Source organism: Ranitomeya imitator, chromosome 5 (genome assembly GCF_032444005.1).
Source record: "Ranitomeya imitator isolate aRanImi1 chromosome 5, aRanImi1.pri, whole genome shotgun sequence".
Lineage (NCBI taxonomy): Eukaryota > Metazoa > Chordata > Amphibia > Anura > Dendrobatidae > Ranitomeya > Ranitomeya imitator.
In genome coordinates, this window is record NC_091286.1 from 136,031,870 (window position 1) to 136,056,985 (window position 25,116).

The window sequence follows — 25,116 nt, forward strand, 5'->3', positions numbered from 1 at the left end:
TTCCATCAGCAAGGGCATTGAAGATGAAACGTGGCTGGGTCTTTCAACATGACAATGATCCAAAGCACACCGCCAGGGCAACGAAGGAGTGGCTTCGTAAGAAGCATTTCAAGGTCCTGGAGTGGCCTAGCCAGTCTCCAGATCTCAACCCTATAGAAAACCTTTGGAGGGAGTTGAAAGTCCGTGTTGCCAAGCGAAAAGCCAAAAACATCACTGCTCTAGAGGAGATCTGCATGGAGGAATGGGCCAACATACCAACAACAGTGTGTGGCAACCTTGTGAAGACTTACAGAAAACGTTTGACCTCTGTCATTGCCAACAAAGGATATATTACAAAGTATTGAGATGAAATTTTGTTTCTGACCAAATACTTATTTTCCACCATAATATGCAAATAAAATGTTAAAAAAACAGACAATGTGATTTTCTGGATTTTTTTTTCTCAGTTTGTCTCCCATAGTTGAGGTCTACCTATGATGTAAATTACAGACGCCTCTCATCTTTTTAAGTGGTGGAACTTGCACTATTGCTGACTGACTAAATACTTTTTTGCCCCACTGTATATTGCTTGGAAATTTGGAGACATGTTGTCAGAAGTTTATAGACTAAAAGAACAATTTACATTTCACTCAAAAATCTACTGTGACCCCTGTAGCAGCTAGGGGGCGCTGTGAGTGCTCCTTGAGATGTGCATGGAGGCATATATGTTGTTATATTGGTGGTGAAACAGTGATTGGCAGAATTGTGAGTGGTCGATATGTGTCGCAGAGGGAGTCTGCGTGGTAAGTCTGATGCAATGTTGTTGTTCTGGAACCTGTAGACCCTCAAGAGTGTGTATATGTATGGTGTAGTTGTAAGGGAGACTTACTAGGCTAGTTATATGAGATGGGTGGGACAAAAAAGCCACACATCCACACTCCCACCCAGGGGAGTGGTTATGGGTATATAATGTGACCAGGGTGTGGGTCACATGTTCCTGTGTGGTTCCAGTGTTTGGACCTGAGTGGTGAAGGTCCTGGAAGTATGTGTTGGATTTCCTGAGAGTAGGAGTCCTGAAGAGCACATGGTGGGGCTTTGGACTTGCTAGTGGCCTGGGGTGTTGGACTGACGTCCTGAATAGCACCTGGACAGGACATATGCCGGGGGTGTTGGACAAGGTCCTGAATAGCGCCTGGACAGGTCATATGCCTGGGGTGTTGGACGAGGTCCTGAATAGCACCTGGATAGGTCACGTGTGCGGTTCATGTGTTGGAAGTCCTGGGAGTAGGAGTCCTGAAGACCACATGCTGGTGTGTTGGGATGTTCTGACCTGAGATGACTCTGATTCTGGATGGTCTATGTTGGGGTAGCTACCGTCCTTCGGTGGGTCTGGACTGACTAAGGTATGCCGCCTAGGCAAGTTGGTGATCCCTGTGAGGCAGCTTTCCCAGAGGAGTGGACTGACAAGGAGTCAGCAGGTGGAGCAAGAGCTCCCGTCAGGTACCTATACAGACTGTTGGTGCTTGTGATGTTCTATGAACTGTGTGGTCTCCCATGGTGACTGAACGGAGTGAGGATCTGCGTGTTTAGAGACCACAACCCAGTGTCATGTGTGCTGTATGTGACTTGGTGAAGTGTACAGCGTAGAGACACACATGGTAACTGGGCGAAGTGAGAGGTCCAGCATGTTTAGTGTCTGTGAGACAAAGCCGTATATATGAGTGTTTAAGATAAAGCTGCAAGTTAATATCACCAGTTGGTGCCTGTTGTGTTATGAAATGTATAATATGAACTCTGCACAACCCGGTTTATGACACTTTAATAAACCGTATAGACTGTGTTTAAGCGAAAAATCGTGCCTGACTACGTTAATCCCGTGCAAAGCGAGTGTCCCCCAATACACCCAGTGAGAGCAATATTACACTACCTATAAAGAGAAAAATCATACAAACTGAACATTTTGCAGTAGTCTCTTAATTTTTGCCAGAGGTGTATGAATGAGGTCTAATGGGAGAGATGTCTGGCAGCTAATATAACATGAGGCGGTCAGAAGTATAATCTAACCTCTTTTTTTATCTTTCAGGATACATCGGGGGCTTATCTACAGCATTACAGAATGCTGTAGATAAGCCCCTGAAGCCGGTGGGCTTAATTGACCTTCGATTTTGGGGGTAACAGGTTCCCTTTAACTTTCATTTTTTGCTAACTATTTGTCTGGAATGGAAAGTTATAAACCTTTGCAAATCATTTTATTTGGGAATTTGTCTCAATTTCTGTAAAAAACTGAATAATTGTGTCTTTGAACCCCCTGATTTTTTCAGTCTACTTTGCCTTTAGCTGCACTGATACCAGATCATACTCATTTGAAGTACAGATGATAGGAGTGAAAGGGTCAGCACCCGTCTCCTCTTCTGACTGATGCACTTATCAGAACAATCACCCATGGCAGCTTATCCACACAATTAGTGGGACACAGGTGTTCGGCTGACCCTTCCACTCTCCATCATCTGTACGGTGGCTTAGTAGTTAGCACTGCTGCTTTGCAGTGCTGGGGTTCTGGATCAAATTCCACCAAGAACAACATCTGCAAGGAATTTGTATGTTGTTCCCATTTTTGCGTGGGTTTCCTCCCACACTACAAAGACATACTACACTGTGTGCAGAATTATTAGGCAAGTTGTATTTTAGAGCAGGGGTGTCAAACTGCATTCCTCGAGGTCTGCAAACAGGTCATGTTTTCAGGATTTCCTTGCATTGCACAGGTGATAATTTAATCACCTGCAGAGAATGATTCCAGCACCTTGTGCAATGCTAAGGAAATCTTGAAAACACGCATGGTTTGAGGCCCTCGAGGAATGCAGTTTGACACCCCTGTTTTGGAGGATTATTTTTATTATTGATCAACAACTATGTTCTCAATCAACCCAAAAGACTCATAAATATCAAAGCTTAATATTTTTGGAAGTTGGAGAGGGTTTTTTTAGATTTGGCTATCTTATGAGGATATCTGTTTGTGCAGGTAACTATTACTGTGCAGAATTATTAGGCAATGTAATAAAAAGCAAATATATTCCCATCTGACTTGTTAATTTTCACCAAGTAAACCAATACAACTGCACAAAATTTAGAAATAAACATTTCTGACATGCAAAAACAAACCCCCCAAAATTTAGTGACCAATATAGCCACCTTTCTTTATGATGACACTCAGCAGCCTTCCATCCATAGATTGTCAGATGCTTGATCTGTTTACGATCAACATTGCGTGCAGCAGCCACCACAGCCTCCCAGACACTGTTCCGAGAGGTGTACTGTTTTCCCTCCCTGTAGATCTCACATTTTATGAGGGACTACAGGTTCTCTATGGGGTTCAGATCAGGTGAACAAGGGGGCCATGTCATTATTTTTTCTTATTTGAGACCTTTACTGGCCAGCCACACTGTGGAGTAGTTGGAGGCATGTGATGGAGCATTGTCCTGCATGAAAATCATGTTTTTCTTGAACGATACCGAATTCTTCCTGTACCACTGCTTGAAGAAGTTGTCTTCCAGAAACTGGCAGTAGGTCTGGGAGTTGAGCTTCACTCCATCCTCAACCCGAAAAGGTCCCACAAGTTCATCTTTGATGATCCCAGCCCATACCAGTACCCCACCTCCACTTTGCTGGCATCTGAGTAAGAGTGGAGCTCTCTGCCCTTTACTGATCCAGCCTCTGGCCCATCCATCTGGCCCATCAAGAGTCACTCTCATTTCATCAGTCCATAAAACCTTTCAAAAGTCAGTCTTAAGATATTTCTTGGCCCAGTCTTGACGTTTTATCTTATGTGTCTTGTTCAAAGGTGGTAGTTTTTCAGCCTTCCTTACCTTGGCCATATCCCTGAGTATCGCACACCTTGTGCTTTCTGTTACTCCTGTACGTTGCAGCTCTGAAATATGGCAAAACTGGTGGCAAATGGCATCTTGGCAGCTTCATGCTTAATTTTCCTCAATTCATGGGCCGTTATTTTGCGCCTTTTTTGCCCAACACGCTTCTTGCGACCCTGTTGGCTATTTGCCATGAAACGCTTGATTGTTCGGTGATCACGCTTCAAAAGTTTGGCAATTTCAAGACTGCTGTATCCCTCTGTGAGACATCTCACAATTTTGGAGAGCCCGTCAAATCTCTCTTCTGACCCATTTTGCCAAAGGAAAGGAAGTTGCCTAATAATTAAGCACACCTTATATAGGGTTTTGATGTCATTAGACAACACCCCTCCCCGTTACAGAGATGCACATCACCTGATTTACTTAATTGGTAGTTGGCTCTCAAGCCTGAACAGCTTGGAGTAGGACAACATGTATAAAAAGTATCATGTGTTCAAAATACAACTTGCCTAATAATTCTACACACGGTGTAGTAGGGAATTTATATTGTGAGCCCCAGTGGAGACAGTGATGATAATGTCTGTAAAGTGCTGTGGGATATGACAGAGCTATATAAGGAAGCATAATACTGTAAATACTCCAAATGAGCACGCCAACACTACTTTTCTGATAACAAATTCCTGGTAATACTTCTCTATACTCAGGATGGGCCACACATTCTCATTTATAAATTGCCTCTATGGCGGATTTCCAGTGATTATTTCTGACAGCTGGATGGTTGCTGGTATACAATATACAGTATGTACCTTATGTGGTGTCTCAATATTAAAGGATCGGCTGCTCAATGTTGCCCCATTTAATGATGTCTGGTAAAATACAGAGTGGTAATTGGTTGGATAATATTAAATAATACGCCCATGCCACATCATCTGCCCGTAAGAATGTGGGAGGATGTGGGGCAAGGAGCAGCAGCGCTGGCTGTCCAGCCAGTAGTAGCCGAAGTAGGATAATATCAATTTCATTCAATTAGTACCAAATTGATTTGGTCCATATTGAATCATTCAGCCAAATTGAACCCGAAACAAATTTCAGGAAATTCCCTCATCTCCAATTATGACAAGTGTTGAATTTAAAATTTAAAATATGGGACAAAGGTAACAATGTGCAGGTTAAGGGAAACAAATAATGTCTTCTTTCCACAATAATATACCTGGAATTCTTCCACTTGCATATCTGCTTCTGATGCAGAATTCAGTAACATTTCTTTAGTTTCTCTGATCCAGGCTTTGACAATATTAAGCTTCTTTTCCACATCCTCTCGTTCCTTCAGTTCCTGCTCTACAAGTTTTTTGCTTTTCTTGACTTTCTGTTGCATGCTGTCGTATAGAAGAATACATAGAAATGATTAATGGAATTTTCACACACATATGTAAATATACACACACACAGAGACATAAACATGCTACTAACATATTATCAGCTATCAAATGGGTTGTGTGGGTATTATATGAGTAGTCTACTGTGTTTGGGCTTCAATGGGGAAAAACTGGATTTCACTTACTTGCCAAAAAAAGCCTCTTTAACCCTCCTACGGAGGACACATAATCATGGATTATAGCTTATGCAACTATGAGGGAAATTGAAAGGACAAGGGGAAATCAAGGATAACTATTTCTCTAGTGCATTGTTGCCCAACCCTCAAGAGCCACCAAGAGGTCATGTTTTCAGGATTTCCTTAGTATTGCACAGGTGATGAAATTATTGCCTGCGCAGGTGATGGAATTATCACCTGTGCAATACTAAGGAAATACTGAAAACATGACCTGTTGGTGTCTCTTCAGGACCAGAGTTGGGGAACATTGCACTAGTGAGTACTCCGGAAAAAGGTACAAAATGTCTTGTGGCTTAAGGTACCTTCACACTGAACAACTTAACAACGATAACGATCCGTGACGTTGCAGCGTCCTAGATAGCGATATTGTTGTGTTTGACACGCAGCAGCGATCAGGATCCTGCTGTGACATCGCTGGTCGGAGCTAGAAGGCCAGCACCTTATTTCGTCGCTGGATCACCCGCTGACATCGCTGAATCGGCGTGTGTGATGCCGATCCAGCGATGTCTTCACTGGTAACCAGGGTAAACATCGGGTTACTAAGCGCAGGGTGTTGTGAATTCTGTGGCAGACCTCCCTCCTGTGGTCACAAGTGGTACTTCGGCTGATTCTCTCTGTGAGCTTCCGTTGGTGGAGGAAAGTGGTACTGCGGCTTCTGAGTTTCCTTCCTCAGGTGATGTGGTGAAGTCGTTAGGTGCTGCTCTATTTAACTCCACCTAGTGCTTTGATCCTGGCCTCCAGTCAATGTTCTAGTATTGGACCTGTTTCCTCCTGGATCGTTCCTGTGGCCTGCTGCTCTGTATAGCTAAGTTCCGCTTTGCTATTTTGTTTGCTGTTTTTTCTGTCCAGCTTCTCTATTTGTTTTTTCCTGCTTGCTGGAAGCTCTGAGACACAGAGGGTGTACCTCCGTGCCTTTAGTTCGGTACGGAGGGTCTTTTTGCCCCCTTTGCCTGGTTTTTGTAGGGTTTTGTGTTGACAACAAAGTTACCTTTCCTATCCTCGCTCTGTTCAGAAAGTCGGGCCTCACTTTGCTAAATCTATTTCATCTCTACGTTTGTCTTTTCATCTTAACTCACAGTCATTATATGTGGGGGCTCTTCAGGACAAGAGTTGGGGAACATTGCACCAGTGAGTACTCCGGAAAAAGGTACAAAATGTCTTGTGGCTTAAGGTACCTTCACACTGAACAACTTAACAACGATAACGATCCGTGACGTTGCAGCGTCCTGGATAGCGATATTGTTGTGTTTGACATGCAGCAGCGATCAGGATCCTGCTGTGACATCGCTGGTCGGAGCTAGAAGGCCAGCACCTTATTTCGTCGCTGGATCACCCGCTGACATCGCTGAATCGGCGTGTGTGATGCCGATCCAGCGATGTCTTCACTGGTAACCAGGGTAAACATCGGGTTACTAAGCGCAGGGTGTTGTGAATTCTGTGGCAGAGCTCCCTCCTGTGGTCACAAGTGGTACTTCGGCTGATTCTCTCTGTGAGCTTCCGTTGGTGGAGGAAAGTGGTACTGCGGCTTCTGAGTTTCCTTCCTCAGGTGATATGGTGAAGTCGTTAGGTGCTGCTCTATTTAACTCCACCTAGTGCTTTGATCCTGGCCTCCAGTCAATGTTCTAGTATTGGACCTGTTTCCTCCTGGATCGTTCCTGTGGCCTGCTGCTCTGCATAGCTAAGTTCCGCTTTGCTATTTTGTTTGCTGTTTTTTCTGTCCAGCTTGTCTATTTGTTTTTTCCTGCTTGCTGGAAGCTCTGAGACACAGAGGGTGTACCTCCGTGCCGTTAGTTCGGTACGGAGGGTCTTTTTGCCCCCTTTGCGTGGTTTTTGTAGGGTTTTGTGTTGACCGCAAAGTTACCTTTCCTATCCTCGTTCTGTTCAGAAAGTCGGGCCTCACTTTGCTAAATCTATTTCATCTCTACGTTTGTCTTTTCATCTTAACTCACAGTCATTATATGTGGGGGCTGCCTTTTCCTTTGGAGTATTTCTCTGAGGCAAGGTAGGCTTATTTTCTATCTTCAGGCTACCTAGTTTCTCAGGCTGTGCCGAGTTGCATAGGGAGCGCTAGGCGCAATCCACGGCTGCCTCTAGTGTGGTTGGAGAGGATTAGGGATTGCGGTCAGCAGAGTTCCCACGTCTCAGAGCTCGTTCAATGTTTTTGGGTTACTGTCAGGTCTCTGTATGTGCTCTGACCTCTATGTCCATTGTGGTACTGAATTACCTTATCATAACAGTACTGGAGGCCAAAAGTACTAATGATTTGTTTTTTGGAGATAGAACTAAATTTCTGAGTTTCAAAAATAATTGTAAACTATTTCTGGCCTTGAAACCTCGCTCCTCTGGTGACCCAGTTCAACAAGTTAGGATCATTATTTCTTTTTTACGTGGCGACCCTCAGGACTGGGCATTTTCTCTTGCGTCAGGAGATCCTGCATTAAGTAATATCGATGCGTTTTTCCTGGCGCTCGGATTGCTGTACGATGAACCTAATTCAGTGGATCAGGCAGAGAAAAATTTGCTGGCTCTGTGTCAGGGTCAGGATGAGATAGAGGTATATTGTCAGAAATTTAGAAAGTGGTCCGTACTCACTCAATGGAATGAAGGTGCGCTCGCAGCTATTTTCAGAAAGGGTCTCTCTGAAGCCCTTAAGGATGTCATGGTGGGATTTCCTATGCCTGCTGGTCTGAATGAGTCTATGTCTTTGGCCATTCAGATCGGTCGACGCTTGCGTGAGCGTAAATCTGTGCACCATTTGGCGGTATTACCTGAGCTTAAACCTGAGCCTATGCAGTGCGATAGGACTTTGACCAGAGTTGAACGGCAAGAACACAGACGTCTGAATGGGCTGTGTTTCTACTGTGGTGATTCCACTCATGCTATCTCTGATTGTCCTAAGCGCACTAAGCGGTTCGCTAGGTCTGCCACCATTGGTACGGTACAGTCAAAATTTCTTCTGTCCGTTACCTTGATCTGCTCTTTGTCATCGTATTCTGTTATGGCATTTGTGGATTCAGGCGCTGCCCTGAATTTGATGGACTTGGAGTATGCTAGGCGTTGTGGGTTTTTCTTGGAGCCCTTGCAGTGTCCTATTCCATTGAGAGGAATTGATGCTACGCCTTTGGCCAAGAATAAGCCTCAGTACTGGACCCAGCTGACCATGTGCATGGCTCCTGCACATCAGGAGGTTATTCGCTTTCTGGTTTTGCATAATCTGCATGATGTGGTCGTGTTGGGGTTGCCATGGCTACAAGTCCATAATCCAGTATTAGATTGGAAATCCATGTCTGTGTCCAGCTGGGGTTGTCAGGGGGTACATGATGATGTCCCATTTCTGACTATTTCGTCATCCACCCCTTCTGAGGTTCCAGAGTTCTTGTCTGATTACCGGGATGTATTTGATGAGCCCAAGTCCGATACCCTACCTCCGCATAGGGATTGTGATTGTGCTATCGATTTGATTCCTGGTAGTAAATTCCCAAAAGGTCGACTGTTTAATTTATCTGTGCCTGAGCACGCCGCTATGCGGAGTTATGTGAAGGAGTCCTTGGAGAAGGGGCATATTCGCCCGTCATCGTCGCCATTAGGAGCAGGGTTCTTTTTTGTAGCCAAGAAGGATGGTTCGCTGAGACCTTGTATAGATTACCGCCTTCTAAATAAGATCACGGTTAAATTTCAGTACCCCTTGCCGTTGTTATCTGATTTGTTTGCTCGGATTAAGGGGGCTAGTTGGTTCACCAAGATAGATCTTCGTGGTGCGTATAATCTTGTGCGTATTAAGCGAGGCGATGAATGGAAAACTGCATTTAATATGCCCGAGGGCCATTTTGAGTATCTAGTAATGCCATTCGGACTTGCCAATGCTCCATCAGTCCTTTATGCATGACATCTTCCGAGAGTACCTGGATAAGTTCCTGATTGTGTACTTGGATGACATTTTGATCTTCTCGGATGATTGGGAGTCTCATGTGAAGCAGGTCAGAACGGTGTTTCAGGTCCTGCGTGCTAATTCTTTGTTTGTGAAGGGATCAAAGTGTCTCTTTGGTGTTCAGAAGGTTTCATTTTTAGGGTTCATCTTTTCCCCTTCTACTATCGAGATGGACCCTGTTAAGGTCCAAGCCATCCATGATTGGACTCAGCCGACATCTCTGAAAAGTCTGCAAAAGTTCCTGGGCTTTGCTAATTTTTATCGTCGCTTCATCTGCAATTTTTCTAGTATTGCTAAACCATTGACCGATTTGACCAAGAAGGGTGCTGATGTGGTCAATTGGTCTTCTGCTGCTGTGAAAGCTTTTCAAGAGTTGAAGCGTCGTTTTTCTTCTGCCCCTGTGTTGTGTCAACCAGATGTTTCGCTTCCATTCCAGGTCGAGGTTGATGCTTCTGAGATTGGAGCAGGGGCTGTTTTGTCGCAGAGAAGTTCTGATTGCTCGGTGATGAAACCATGCGCCTTCTTTTCCAGGAAGTTTTCGCCTGCTGAGCGAAATTATGATGTGGGCAATCGAGAGTTGCTGGCCATGAAGTGGGCATTCGAGGAGTGGCGTCATTGGCTTGAAGGAGCTAAGCATCGCGTGGTGGTCTTGACTGATCATAAGAACTTGACTTATCTCGAGTCTGCCAAGCGCTTGAATCCTAGACAGGCTCGTTGGTCGCTGTTTTTTGCCCGTTTTGACTTTGTGATTTCGTACCTTCCGGGCTCTAAAAATGTGAAGGCGGATGCTCTGTCTAGGAGTTTTGTGCCCGACTCTCCGGGTTTATCTGAGCCGGCGGGTATCCTCAAAGAGGGAGTAATTGTGTCTGCTATCTCCCCTGATTTGCGGCGGGTGCTGCAAAAACTTCAGGCTAATAAACCTGATCGTTGCCCAGCGGAGAAACTGTTTGTCCCTGATAGGTGGACGAATAAAGTTATCTCTGAGGTTCATTGTTCGGTGTTGGCTGGTCATCCTGGAATCTTTGGTACCAGAGAGTTAGTGGCTAGATCCTTTTGGTGGCCATCTCTGTCGCGGGATGTGCGTTCTTTTGTGCAGTCCTGTGGGATTTGTGCTCGGGCTAAGCCCTGCTGTTCTCGTGCCAGTGGGTTGCTTTTGCCCTTGCCGGTCCCGAAGAGGCCTTGGACACATATCTCTATGGATTTTATTTCAGATCTTCCCGCCTCTCAAAAGATGTCAGTCATTTGGGTGGTCTGTGATCGCTTCTCTAAGATGGTCCATTTGGTACCCTTGTCTAAATTACCTTCCTCCTCTGATTTGGTGCCATTGTTCTTCCAGCATGTGGTTCGTTTACATGGCATTCCAGAGAATATCGTTTCTGACAGAGGTTCCCAGTTTGTTTCGAGGTTTTGGCGAGCATTTTGTGGTAGGATGGGCATTGACTTGTCTTTTTCCTCGGCTTTCCATCCTCAGACTAATGGCCAGACCGAACGAACCAATCAGACCTTGGAAACTTATCTGAGATGCTTTGTTTCTGCTGATCAGGATGACTGGGTGTCCTTTTTGCCTTTGGCTGAGTTCGCCCTTAATAATCGGGCCAGCTCGGCTACCTTGGTTTCGCCGTTTTTCTGCAACTCTGGGTTCCATCCTCGTTTCTCTTCAGGGCAGGTTGAGTCTTCGGACTGTCCTGGTGTGGATACTGTGGTAGACAGGTTGCAGCAGATTTGGACTCATGTAGTGGACAATTTGACCTTGTCCCAGGAGAAGGCTCAACGTTTCGCTAATCGCAGACGCTGTGTGGGTCCCCGACTTCGTGTTGGGGATTTGGTTTGGTTATCTTCTCGTCATATTCCTATAAAGGTTTCCTCTCCTAAGTTTAAACCTCGTTTCATTGGTCCGTATAGGATTTCTGAGGTTCTTTATCCTGTGTCTTTTCGTCTGACCCTTCCAGATTCTTTTTCCATACATAACATATTCCATAGGTCATTGTTGCGGAGATACGTGGCACCTATGGTTCTATCTGTTGATCCTCCTGCCCCAGTTTTGGTGGAGGGGGAGTTGGAGTATATTGTGGAGAAGATTTTGGATTCTCGTGTTTCAAGACGGAAACTCCAGTATCTGGTTAAGTGGAAGGGTTATGCTCAGGAAGATAATTCCTGGGTCTTTGCCTCTGATGTCCATGCTCCCGATCTTGTTCGTGCCTTTAATATGGCTCATCCTGGTCGTCCTGGGGGCTCTGGTGAGGGTTAGGTGACCCCTCCTCAAGGGGGGGGTACTGTTGTGAATTCTGTGGCAGAGCTCCCTCCTGTGGTCACAAGTGGTACTTCGGCTGATTCTCTCTGTGAGCTTCCGTTGGTGGAGGAAAGTGGTACTGCGGCTTCTGAGTTTCCTTCCTCAGGTGATGTGGTGAAGTCGTTAGGTGCTGCTCTATTTAACTCCACCTAGTGCTTTGATCCTGGCCTCCAGTCAATGTTCTAGTATTGGACCTGTTTCCTCCTGGATCGTTCCTGTGGCCTGCTGCTCTGCATAGCTAAGTTCCGCTTTGCTATTTTGTTTGCTGTTTTTTCTGTCCAGCTTGTCTATTTGTTTTTTCCTGCTTGCTGGAAGCTCTGGGACGCAGAGGGTGTACCTCCGTGCCGTTAGTTCGGTACGGAGGGTCTTTTTGCCCCCTTTGCGTGGTTTTTGTAGGGTTTTGTGTTGACCGCAAAGTTACCTTTCCTATCCTCGCTCTGTTCAGAAAGTCGGGCCTCACTTTGCTAAATCTATTTCATCTCTACGTTTGTCTTTTCATCTTAACTCACAGTCATTATATGTGGGGGCTGCCTTTTCCTTTGGGGTATTTCTCTGAGGCAAGGTAGGCTTATTTTCTATCTTCAGGCTAGCTAGTTTCTCAGACTGTGCCGAGTTGCATAGGGAGCGTTAGGCGCAATCCACGGCTGCCTCTAGTGTGGTTGGAGAGGATTAGGGATTGCGGTCAGCAGAGTTCCCACGTCTCAGAGCTCGTTCAATGTTTTTGGGTTACTGTCAGGTCACTGTATGTGCTCTGACCTCTATGTCCATTGTGGTACTGAATTACCTTATCATAACAGCAGGGCCACGCTTAGTAACCCGATATTTACCCTGGTTACCTAAAAAAAAAAACACTGCATACTTACATTCCGGTGTCTGTCACGTCCCTCGCCGTCAGCTTTCCGCACTGACTGTGAGGGCCGGCCGTAAAGCAAAGCACAGCGGTGACGTCACCGCTGTGCTTTACGGCCGGCGCTCACAGTCAATGCGGGGAGCTGACGGCGAGGGACACGACAGACACCGGAATGTAAGTATGCAGTGTTTGTTTTTTTTAGGTAACCAGGGTAAATATCGGGTTACTAAGCGCGGCCCTGCGCTTAGTAACCCGATGTTTACCCTGGTTACCCGGGGACCTCGGCATCGTTGGTCGCTGGAGAGCTGTCTGTGTGACAGCTCTCCAGCGACCACACAACGACTAAACAGCGACGCTGCAGCGATCGGCATCGTTGTCTATATCGCTGCAGCGTCGCTTAATGTGACGGTACCTTTAGTGAAAAGCATTGTCAGGGAAATCCATTTTTTGATGGGTTTCCTCTTCAAAGTCTGAATGGGATTGAAAACAATTTGTGGTACTTTGAAGGTCGAAAAGGAAGATCTTTCTTTATAAGAAGAGGAGTTTTTGACAATGTCACTAAATGTTTATCTATGAAGCTCTATGAAGCCCTTATAAGACTATCGACTGCAGAGAACCACTTGAAGGTTTTATTCTTAGCTAAGTCAGAATCTGATTGGGGAATTTCTCCCTCAGAGAGGTCTTTCTCTATAAACGAGATGTCTGAGAGCTATGGCCCATTGCAAGTTCAGGCTAAAGTGATTTGGGATGTTTATGGTTGCCTGGAGCAGTCAGATCATAGCCACTTTCAGAGTCTGCCATGAGAACCTGATGCAGTGGTGGCTTTTTCAACATCAAATGGACCTTACAGAACCTTTATGGTCAAGCAACCCAGCATGTCCATAATGCATCTTGACGCCTTAGAGGCATCTGACATCGACTCGGCTATCTTCAGCACTCCCATTAAGAATGAATGGAGCACATGAGTGCATAATCAACAACCACTACCGTTAAGACTTCCAGCTCTTCAAATCGATTGTGGTTCCAGTGGTAGGACCCCCAGTGATATGAATGTTATCTTCGCTAATTTGAATAGGGGGTAATTTCCAAACTTGAGATTACCAATTTAATTTCTTTAACAAGACCTGAGAATATTCCAGAAACAATAGGCTAAAATAATTATTAAGAGACCTTAGTTTTGGAAACCATATGTTTCTTAATTAGTGGATAGATACATTGCATGAATAGGCTACTTGGACCACTGCTATTTATTAACACCATGTATACTATTAGTATAGTTTCCTTCAATTCTTACTTGGAACACCTGTCAAGCATGGCTTTCATTTCTTGGATGACAGGCAAGTCCTCCGCAGCACCTGATTCAGGATGTAAATCTTGAAGCCTATTCATAGCATGCTGCCTCACGCGATTCACTGCAGAATACTCCTGCTCTAGATCTCGAGAGATAGTCTCGTGGTTTTCCAGTAGCTCATCCAGTTCAGCCTTTGATGCTTTTTCAGTACAGCTGTCTGGTAGACGTTCTTGTAGCTGATCAATTGCTAAAGTAGATTCCTGTATCTGGGAGCACAAATGACATTAGGTGTAAATTAATAAGTCATCACAAGGAAATATACTTTTGTGTTTGACACAGGCAGACAATTAATAGTATTCATTTGCATAGTTTTCATTGACAGTAACCCATACAAGTGTAGACGATGTCTATATAAGCATGCGTCCCATCAGATTTGCTACCTTATCACTCAGCTGCTTCCATTCCTGCAAAGCTTCCTCCAGTAGCTTCTCCTGTTCGCGAGCTATACTGCGAAGCCGGGTCCATCTCTGCCACACTGTAGACATTGACTTACTTATCGTTGCTTTGCTGGCATTATTTCCCAGCTTTTCCATTGCTGATGCCTTTTCCTCAAGTGTTGTGATTTTCTCATGAAAAGAATTGACCAAGGTCACCAAAGTCTATAAAAAAAAAAGTATATTGTCAGACTTGGATTTAATGCAAACAATATCAAGAAATATCAAAATGCAGATTAAATTAGAGTTGGCGCAAATCAAATCGCATGACCTGGTCCATCGGCATGGTTGGTAATCAGTGGCCATTGGACCAGAGCCCCGAGAATCGCCTATTACGTGACAGCATCTCCGGCTCCTCTTTAGATTAGCCAGCCTAAAGCGGCATCATAGTTGTAGCTTGATGCACATATTATGTTGCGCCCGGCCGGCTAATCAAAACAGATTAAATCAAGAGTTGTGGCTGCCGGGAGGCAGGAGGAAGTTCTCCGGGCTCCCATCCGACAGCCACAAATTACTGACCTGGTCACCGAACCAGGGCTCTGTGACTCAATTTGCACCACTCCTATTATAGACTTTTGAAGGCAACAGACAGTCTTACAGTAAAGCAGCGTATGAAATGTTCTGCTTACACTGTTTAATATTTTGTAAGGCAGAAAGAAATTTAAGTAATTGGTATATTGGTAGCTTTTTTTACAATTCTACAACTAAGCTCCCATCACAACATTGCAACTGGGTTTATATCAAGATTTGTATGTAGGCTTGCTTGGGGGTACTGAAACATTGCCACAGTGTATAACTGAGAAACATTTTGGTTTTAGTTTACCAATGATTTGATGTTGCCCTTTATAGCACTACCTCAGCGTTTTTTTATTTTACCGCTGGTATGGTGCTTTAAATTTAAGGTCCCTGCACTTAGTCACACTCACCTGCTGCCATTTCCCCTGCTATTGCCACCGCTCCTGATGTCGTCCTACAGTCTGTGGCCTGCTACGTTGCTCCAGTGTTTGTGGAGAGAGCCAGCGGTCATTCTTCAATGCAAGTCTCCGAGAGCTTCATCCTGGATCTCATAGACTTGTATTGAGAGCTTGTCATGTGACTTCTGAACAGTCAGAAGCTGTGGACTTTTAAGATGGCGCCGCGGGGCCAGGGTGGTGCCAAAATATGGTGAAGACGTCAGAGAGTGAGTATAAGACCAGGGACAGAGACCTTACATTAGAATCATTACTAAAGTGCAAAAAAAGAAACCAAAATGCTGGAGTGGTGCTTTAAAAGGGTTATCTACTTTTAACGTGTAACCGATGTAATATATCTTATGAAGGAAATCTGCTTCCTCCTTCTCCTGATTTTTTAATCTCAATATTCTCTATTCTGGGGTAATATCTGTATTCAGTGAAGACAGATTTCCGCATTAGTGAGATAGGGGATGGAAGTTGCTGCTTGTAAAATTTTGTGGAGATGGCGAGGGTGAGAAGGAGCACAAGGAAGACAAACAATCTGCTGCACGTTCTCTTGAAACAACAGTTACACTTTAACAATTCCTTTTGTATTTGAAGACCCCTTCCCTGACAATAAGCCAATCCTCACACCATCACACTACCATCACAAAATTACTCTGTTGATACGTTACTAATGAAATTGCCTCATATTTTGGGACTTGTGGAGTGTTGTTTTTAAATTTAGAAGTCGATGGAACATTATACAAAAGGGCTTCTGAATAATTAATTTCTTTTTTTTTTACGTGGGATGAACATTGATGTTTACTATCTCTACCAACTTTCCCATACCTTTGAAAACTGGGGTCTGCCAAACATTCATGTGTTTTCAATGGGAAGAAAACTCCCCCCTGAAGACAGAAGAATTTTGACGTTGGAATTCCGAATGCCCCTTACTTATCTGTCACAACATATTCTTCGAGGGAACAGAAGCCCCCACACACATTAGATGGTCTCTCATGTCATTCTCAAATTGACTGGTTTGGTCAACCACTAGAAACCATTGGTCAAACTGCCTAGTAATTATCTCACTTAACATCACTTGTTAGGGGACAGTAAGGAGGCCACCACACACATTGGATGGTCGGCCATGTCTGCCAAGATTGAGGAGGATGGACCACTTACATTAGTATGGGGATATTTAGAATATAGAGGACCACAATTGTCATTTACATGCTAAGGTTCTTTTGTCTGCAGTTACATAAGAAAAAATCAAGATATATCCTGAAAAAAAGCAATCAGTACTTGATGTGTATTCTTAGTGACTGCATTTCTTACCTTATGAGCCACAAGTTTCTCTTCAGCTGTATGATATGACATATCTTTAGTGAGGGAAAACTTGAATAATCTTTTTTCCGCTTCATTTAAGGAGATTACAACTTGGTTTCTATCCTCTTGATATAAATGCCACTGAATCGTACATCTAGAAGTGATGAAATTCAGACAGTGATTATCACATATCTGTTTTTTTTTACAAACCACTACAAGGTGTTCTGCAAATTCAAAATGTCTACAAACCTATACCACTTTGCAAGTACACGTTCAAGTTGGCACATTGCTAAAAATATATATATATATATATATATATATATATATATATATATATATATATATATACAGTGGGGCAAAAAAGTATTTAGTCAGTCAGCAATAGTGCAAGTTCCACCACTTAAAAAGATGAGAGACGTCTGTAATTTACATCATAGGTAGACCTCAACTATGGGAGACAAACTGAGAGAAAAAAATCCAGGAAATCACATTGTCTGTTTTTTTATCATTTTTTTTGCATATTATGGTGGAAAATAAGTATTTGGTCAGAAACAAACAATCAAGATTTCTGGCTCTCACAGACCTGTAACCTCTTCTTTAAGAGTCTCCTCTTTCCTCCACTCATTACCTGTAGTAATGGCACCTGTTTAAACTTGTTATCAGTATAAAAAGACACCTGTGCACACCCTCAAACAGTCTGACTCCAAACTCCACTATGGTGAAGACCAAAGAGCTGTCAAAGGACACCAGAAACAAAATTGTAGCCCTGCACCAGGCTGGGAAGACTGAATCTGCAATAGGCAACCAGCTTGAAGTGAAGAAATCAACAGTGGGAGCAATAATTAGAAAATGGAAGACATACAAGACCACTGATAATCTCCCTCGATCTAGGGCTCCACGCAAAATCTCACCCCGTGGGGTCAGAATGATCACAAGAACGGTGAGCAAAAATCCCAGAACCACGCGAGGGGACCTAGTGAATGAACTGCAGAGAGCTGGGACCAATGTAACAAGGTCTACCATAAGTAACACACTATGCCACCATGGACTCAGATCCTGCAGTGCCAGACGTGTCCCACTGCTTAAGCCAGTACATGTCCGGGCCCGTCTGAAGTTTGCTAGAGAGCATTTGGATGATCCAGAGGAGTTTTGGGAGAATGTCCTATGGTCTGATGAAACCAAACTGGAACTGTTTGGTAGAAACACAACTTGTCGTGTTTGGAGGAAAAAGAATACTGAGTTGCATCCATCAAATACCATACCTACTGTAAAGCATGGTGGTGGAAACATCATGCTTTGGGGCTGTTTCTCTGCAAAGGGGCCAGGACGACTGATCCGGGTACATGAAAGAATGAATGGGGCCATGTATCGTGAGATTTTGAGTGCAAACCTCCTTCCATCAGCAAGGGCATTGAAGATGAAACGTGGCTGAATCTTTCAACATGACAATGATCCAAAGCACACCGCCAGGGCAACGAAGGAGTGGCTTCGTAAGAAGCATTTCAAGTTCCTGGAGTGGCCTAGCCAGTCTCCAGATCTCAACCCTATAGAAAACCTTTGGAGGGAGTTGAAAGTCCGTGTTGCCAAGCGAAAAGCCAAAAACATCACTGCTCTAGAGGAGATCTGCATGGAGGAATGGGCCAACATACCAACAACAGTGTGTGGCAACCTTGTGAAGACTTGCAGAAAACGTTTGACCTCTGTCATTGCCAACAAAGGATATATTACAAAGTATTGAGATTAAATTTTGTTTCTGACCAAATACTTATTTTCAACCATAATATGCAAATAAATTGTTAAAAAAACAGACAATGTGATTTTCTGGATTTTTTTTTCTCAGTTTGTCTCCCATAGTTGAGGTCTACCTATGATGTAAATTACAGACGCCTCTCATCTTTTTAAGTGGTGGAACTTGCACTATTGCTGACTGACTAAATACTTTTTTGCCCCACTGTATTGCCTCTCCTATGTATAGCACTCATGCTCTGTTCACATTGCTTAGCAGCGCAGATCCATTCAGTCCCACCATCCAACACAAGAGACGCTCTCACAAATCACTTAACCATCTGCTCACTCTTTCGATCCTCCTTCTCCTAGTTGCTGGAGACATCTCTCCAAACCCCGGCCCCCCATGTTATAGCCAGTCAAACCTCCCAATTGCTACACCCAGAAACCCCTCTAACCTTATTAATATTCTCTGCATGCCTTCTGTCTCTTTGAATTGTGCCCTTTGGAATTCTCGCTCTGTGTGTAATAAACTCTCCTTCATTCATGACTTCTTCCTTTCTAATTCTCTTAATCTCCTGGCTCTTACTGAAACCTGGATCCAGCAGTCAGACACCACTGCTGCTGCTGCTCTTTCATATGGTGCACTACACTTTTCTCATACCCCAAGATCGGACAACAGAGCAGGTGGAGGCGTTGGTCTGCTCCTTTCACCAAAATGTACTTTCCAAGTTATCCCCCAAGTACCCTCACTTGTCTTCCCTTCCTTTGAGGTCCATGTGGTCAGACTCTACGTCCCCTTCTCCATGCGAGTGGTGGTGGTGTATCGTCCTCCCGGCCCCTCTCATCAGTTCCTGGATCACTTTGCCACCTGGCTTCCACACTTTCTTTCCTGTGACACCCCCACCCTTATCATGGGTGATTTCAACATCCCTATTGCCTCTCCCCTCTCCCCATCTGCTTCTCACCTTTTGGCTCTAACCTCCTCTTTCGGCCTCTCGCAGCATACTAACTCGCCAACACATGAAGATGGAAACTCCCTTGACTTGGTCTTCTCCCGGCTTTGCTCAGTGGATGATTTCACAAACTCCCCTCTCCCACTCTCTGACCACCACCTTCTTTCATTCTCTATCAAGAACTGCCATCCCGCTCAGGTCACCCCCACTTTCCACACTTATAGAAACATACAGGCCATTAACACCCAGGAACTTATGAAGAACTTGCAGTCCTCATTGGCCCCAATCTCCTCCATCTCATGTCCTGATTCTGCTCTGAAGCATTACAATGAAACCCTGCAAAGTGCCCTGGATGAAGCTGCTCCTCCTATACATAAAACAACTCGGCACAGACGGCAACAACCGTGGCACACGCTGCAAACACGTTTCCTGCAGCGGTGCTCCAGGTGCGCAGAACGTCTGTGGAGAAAATCTAATCTACCCGAAGATTTCATCCATTATAAGTTCATGCTAAAGACATACAATTCTGCCCTTCACCTCTCCAAACAAACCTACTTCAACACCCTCATCACCTCCCTGTCCAATAACCCTAAACGTCTCTTTGACACGTTCCAGTCCCTACTCAACCCAAGAGCGCAGGCCCCAACCACGGATCTCCGTGCTGACAATCTGGCCAATTACTTCAAAGAAAAAATTGACCATATTCGACAGGAAATCATCTCCCAATCTCTTCATACCATGCACTGTCCTCCCTCCCCCACTGCATCTAGTTCACTCTCTGACTTTGAACCAGTTACAGAAGAAGAAGTAAGCAGGCTCCTTGCATCTTCTCGCCCGACCACTTGCATCAGTGACCCCATTCCGTCACATTTCCTCCAGTCCCTTTCCCCGGCTGTCACCTCTCACCTAACAAAAATATTCAACCTTTCCCTCACTTCCGGTATTTTTCCCTCCTCATTTAAGCATGCCATCATACATCCATTACTTAAAAAACCATCCCTCGACCAAAACTGTGCCGCTAATTATAGACCTGTCTCTAATCTTCCCTTCATCTCTAAACTCCTCGAACGCCTGGTCCACTCCCGTCTTACCCGCTATCTCTCAGATAACTCTCTTCTCGACCCTCTTCAATCTGGTTTCCGCTCTTTACACTCTACTGAAACTGCCCTCACTAAAGTCTCTAATGACCTACTAACAGCTAAATCTAATGGTCACTACTCCATGCTAATTCTCTTGGATCTCTCTGCAGCATTTGATACTGTGGATCATCAGCTCCTCCTCACTATGCTCCGCTCCATCGGCCTCAAGGACACCGTTCTCTCCTGGTTCTCCTCCTATCTCTCTGACCGATCCTTCACTGTATGTTTCGCTGGTTCCTCCTCCTCTCACCTTCCCCTTACTGTTGGGGTTCCTCAAGGATCAGTCCTAGGCCCCCTCCTCTTCTCTTTGTATACTGCCCCTATTGGACAAACAATCAGTAGATTTGGCTTCCAGTACCATCTCTATGCTGACGACACCCAACTATACACTTCTTCTCCTGATCTCACGCCTGCCTTATTAGAAAACACCAGTGATTGTCTTACCGCTGTCTCTAGCATCATGTCCTCCCTCTATCTGAAACTAAACCTGTCAAAAACTGAACTCCTCGTGTTTTCTCCCTCTACTAACCTACCTTTGCCTGACATTGCCATCTCCGTTTGCGGTTCCACCATTACTCCAAAGCAACATGCCCGCTGCCTTGGGGTCATCCTTGATTCTGACCTTTCATTCACCCCCCACATCCGATCACTGGCTCGCTCTTCTTACCTGCATCTCAAAAACATTTCTAGAATTCGCCCTTTTCTTACTTTCGACTCTGCAAAAACTCTTACTGTTTCACTTATTCATTCTCGTCTGGACTATTGTAACTCTCTACTAATCGGCCTCCCTCTTACCAAACTCTCCCCGCTCCAATCTGTCCTGAATGCTGCTGCCAGGATCATATTCCTCACCAACCGTTACACCGATGCCTCTACCTTGTGCCAGTCATTACACTGGTTACCCATCCACTCAAGAATCCAGTACAAAACTACTACCCTCATCCACAAAGCACTCCATGGCTCAGCACCACCCTACATCTCCTCTCTGGTCTCAGTCTACCACCCTACCCGTGCCCTCCGCTCCGCTGATGACCTCAGGTTAGCATCCTCAATAATCAGAACCTCGCACTCCCGTCTCCAAGACTTTACACGTGCTGCGCCGATTCTTTGGAATGCACTACCTAGGATAATACGATTAATCCCCAATCCCCACAGTTTTAAGCGTGCCCTAAAAACTCATTTGTTCAGACTGGCCTACCGCCTCAATGCATTAACCTAACGATCCCTGTGTGGCCTATATTAAAAAAAAAAAAAAAAAAAAAATTAATTAACTGGTTCATGCAGCTTTACATGAACACCCAAGCCTTACACTATGGCTGGTCCGAATAACTATAGCAATTGTTACCATCCACCTCTCGTGTCTCCCCTTTTCCTCATAGTTTGTAAGCTTACGAGCAGGGCCCTCACTCCTCTTGATATCTGTTTTGAACTGTATTTCTGTTATGCTGTAATGTCTATTGTATGTACAAGTCCCCTCTATAATTTGTAAAGCGCTGCGGAATATGTTGGCGCTATATAAATAAAAATTATTATTATTATTATTATTATTATGTTGAAAGACCCAGCCACGTTTCATCTTCAATGCCCTTGCTGATGGAAGGAGGTTTGCACTCAAAATCTCACGATACATGGCCCCATTCATTCTTTCATGTACCCGGATCAGTCGTCCTGGCCCCTTTGCAGAGAAACAGCCCCAAAGCATGATGTTTCCACCACCATGCTTTACAGTAGGTATGGTATTTGATGGATGCAACTCAGTATTCTTTTTCCTCCAAACACGACAAGTTGTGTTTCTACCAAACAGTTCCAGTTTGGTTTCATCATACCATAGGACATTCTCCCAAAACTCCTCTGGATCATCCAAATGCTCTCTAGCAAACTTCAGACGGGCCCGGAAATGTACTGGCTTAAGCAGTGGGACACGTCTGGCACTGCAGGATCTGAGTCCATGGTGGCGTAGTGTGTTACTTATGGTAGGCCTTGTTACATTGGTCCCAGCTCTCTGCAGTTCATTCACTAGGTCCCCCGGCGTGGTTCTGGGATTTTTGCTCACCGTTCTTGTGATCATTCTGACCCCACGGGGTGGGATTTTGCATGGAGCCCCAGATCGAGGGAGATTATCAGTGGTCTTGTATGTCTTCCATTTTCTAATTATTGCTCCCACTGTTGATTTCTTCACTCCAAGCTGGTTGGCTATTGCAGATTCAGTCTTCCCAGCCTGGTGCAGGGCTACAATTTTGTTTCTGGTGTCCTTTGACAGCTCTTTGGTCTTCACCATAGTGGAGTTTGGAGTCAGACTGTTTGAGGGTGTGCACAGGTGTCTTTTTATACTGATAACAAGTTTAAACAGGTGCCATTACTACAGGTAATGAGTGGAGGAAAGAGGAGACTCTTAAAGAAGAAGTTACAGGTCTGTGAGAGCCTGAAATCTTGATTGTTTGTTTCTGACCAAATACTTATTTTCCACCATAATATGCAAATAAATTGTTAAAAAAACAGACAATGTGATTTTCTGGATTTTTTTTCTCAGTTTGTCTCCCATAGTTGAGGTCTACCTATGATGCAAATTACAGAAGCCTCTCATCTTTTTAAGTGGTGGAACTTGCACTATTGCTGACTGACTAAATACTTTTTTGCCCCACTGTATATATATATATATATATATATATATATATAGTTCAGACCAAAATTTTGGACACACCTTCTCATTTAAAGATTTTTCTGTATTTTCATGACTATAAAAATTGTACATTCACACTGAAGGCATCAAAACTATGAATTAACACATGTGGAATTATGTACTTAACAAAAAAGTGTGAAACAACTGAAATTATGTCTTATATTCTAGGTTCTTTAAAGTAGCCACCTTTTGCTTTGATGACTGCTTTGCACACTCTTGGCATTCTCATGTCAAATTTTCATAGTCATATGTACAGTGGGGAAAAAAAAGAATTTCGTCAACCCTCAATTGTGCAAGTTCCTCCACTTAAAAAGATGAGAGAGGCCTGTAATTGACATCATAGGTAGACCACAACTATAAGAGTCAAAATTTCGAAAACAAATCCAGAAAATCATCCTGTCTGACTTGACAAGATTTATTTTGCAAATTAAGATGGAAAATAAGTATTTGGTCAACTAAAAACATGCAATATTTCTGGCTCTCACAGATCTGTATCTTCTTCTTTAAGAGGCTCCTCTGTCCTCCACCTCCTGTAGTAATGGCACCTGTTTGAACTTGTTATCAGTATAAAAGACACCTGTCCATAACCTCAAACAGTCACACTCCAAACTCCACTATGGTGAAGACCAAAGGGCTGTCAAAGGATGCCAGAAACAGGTGCGATGAAATCAACTGTGGAAGCAATAATAAGAAAATGGAAGACATACAAGACCACTGATAATCTCCCTCGATCTGGGGCTCCATGCAAGACCTCACCCGGTGGGGTCAAAATGATCACAAGAACGGTGAGCAAAAATCCCAGAACCACATGGGGGGACCTAGTAAATGACCTGCATAGAGCTGGGACCACCGTAACAAAGGCTACGATCAGTAACACACTACGCCACCAGGGACTCAGATCCTGCAGTGCCAGACGTGTCCCCCTGCTTAAGCCAGTACATATCTGGGCCCATCTGAAGTTTGCTAGAGAGCATTTGGATTATCCAGAAGAGTATTGGGAGAATTTTCATATGATCTGATGAAACCAAAGTAGAACTGTTTGGTAGAAACAAAACTCGTGGTGTTTGGAGGAGACAGAATGCTGAATTGCATTCAAAGAAACACCATACCTACTGTGAAGCATGGGGGTTGGCAACATCATGCTTTGGGGCAGTTTCTCTGCAAAGGGAACAGGATAACTGATCCGTATATGTGAAAGAATGAATGGGGCCATGTATCGTGAAACTTTGAGTTCAGCAAGGGCATTGAAGATGATACGTGGATGGGTCTTTCAGCATAATAATGATCCCATGCACACCACAACGACAACAAAGGAGTGGCTTCATAATAAGCATATGAAGGTCCTGTAGTGGCCTAGCCAGTCTCTAGATCTCAAACCCATAGAAAACTTTGGAGGGAATTGAAAGTCCATGTTGCCCAGCGACAGGCCCAAAACATCACTGCTCTAGAGGAGATCTGAATGGAGGAATTGGCCAACATACCATCAACAGTGTGCCAACCTTGTGAAGACTTACAGAAAATGTTTGACCTCTGTCATTGCCAACAAAGAATATATAACAAAATATTGAGATGAACTTTTATTAATGACCAAATACGTATTTTCCACTATAATTTGCAAAATAAATCTTGCTAAATCAGACACGGTGATTTTCTGGATTTGTTTTCTCATTTTGACTCTCATAGTTGTGGTCTACCTATGATGTCAATTACAGGCCTCTCTCATCTTTTTGAGTGGGCGAACTTGCACAATTGGTGGCTGACTAAATACTTATTTCCCCACTATATATAAAGTTTCCATGCAGAATTAATAAACCTAAGTCTAACTTGGCATAGAAATACATTGCATTACCTACTAAATCAAATCCACATGTTACTCTATGTAATTGCAGACTGTAGATTCCATAGTGCGCAGTGTGCCCACTATCACAAACCCCCTGTATCCCCTGTGCAGTTAGGCAGTCACATGCAACATACTGTATATGCAGTCACATACGTCAGGCATAATTGCAATGTGCATGTTTGCAATCACATGCAGACTAAACTCTGCT

The 25,116-nt window shown here is 44.1% G+C and overlaps 1 protein-coding gene across 1 annotated transcript in view; it reads right to left on the bottom strand.

Moving 5' to 3' along the window:
• The window catches only part of SYNE1 (spectrin repeat containing nuclear envelope protein 1), a 493,169-nt gene that overhangs the window by 195,826 nt on the left and 272,227 nt on the right, over window positions 1-25,116 (bottom strand). The window contains exons 77-80 of the mRNA XM_069769177.1: window positions 16,578-16,722; window positions 14,254-14,472; window positions 13,817-14,079; window positions 5,053-5,218 (exon numbers count right to left, since the gene is read on the bottom strand). Of these exons, the coding sequence (XP_069625278.1) occupies window positions 5,053-5,218; window positions 13,817-14,079; window positions 14,254-14,472; window positions 16,578-16,722 (793 nt within the window). The remainder of the gene's footprint in view (window positions 1-5,052; window positions 5,219-13,816; window positions 14,080-14,253; window positions 14,473-16,577; window positions 16,723-25,116) is intronic.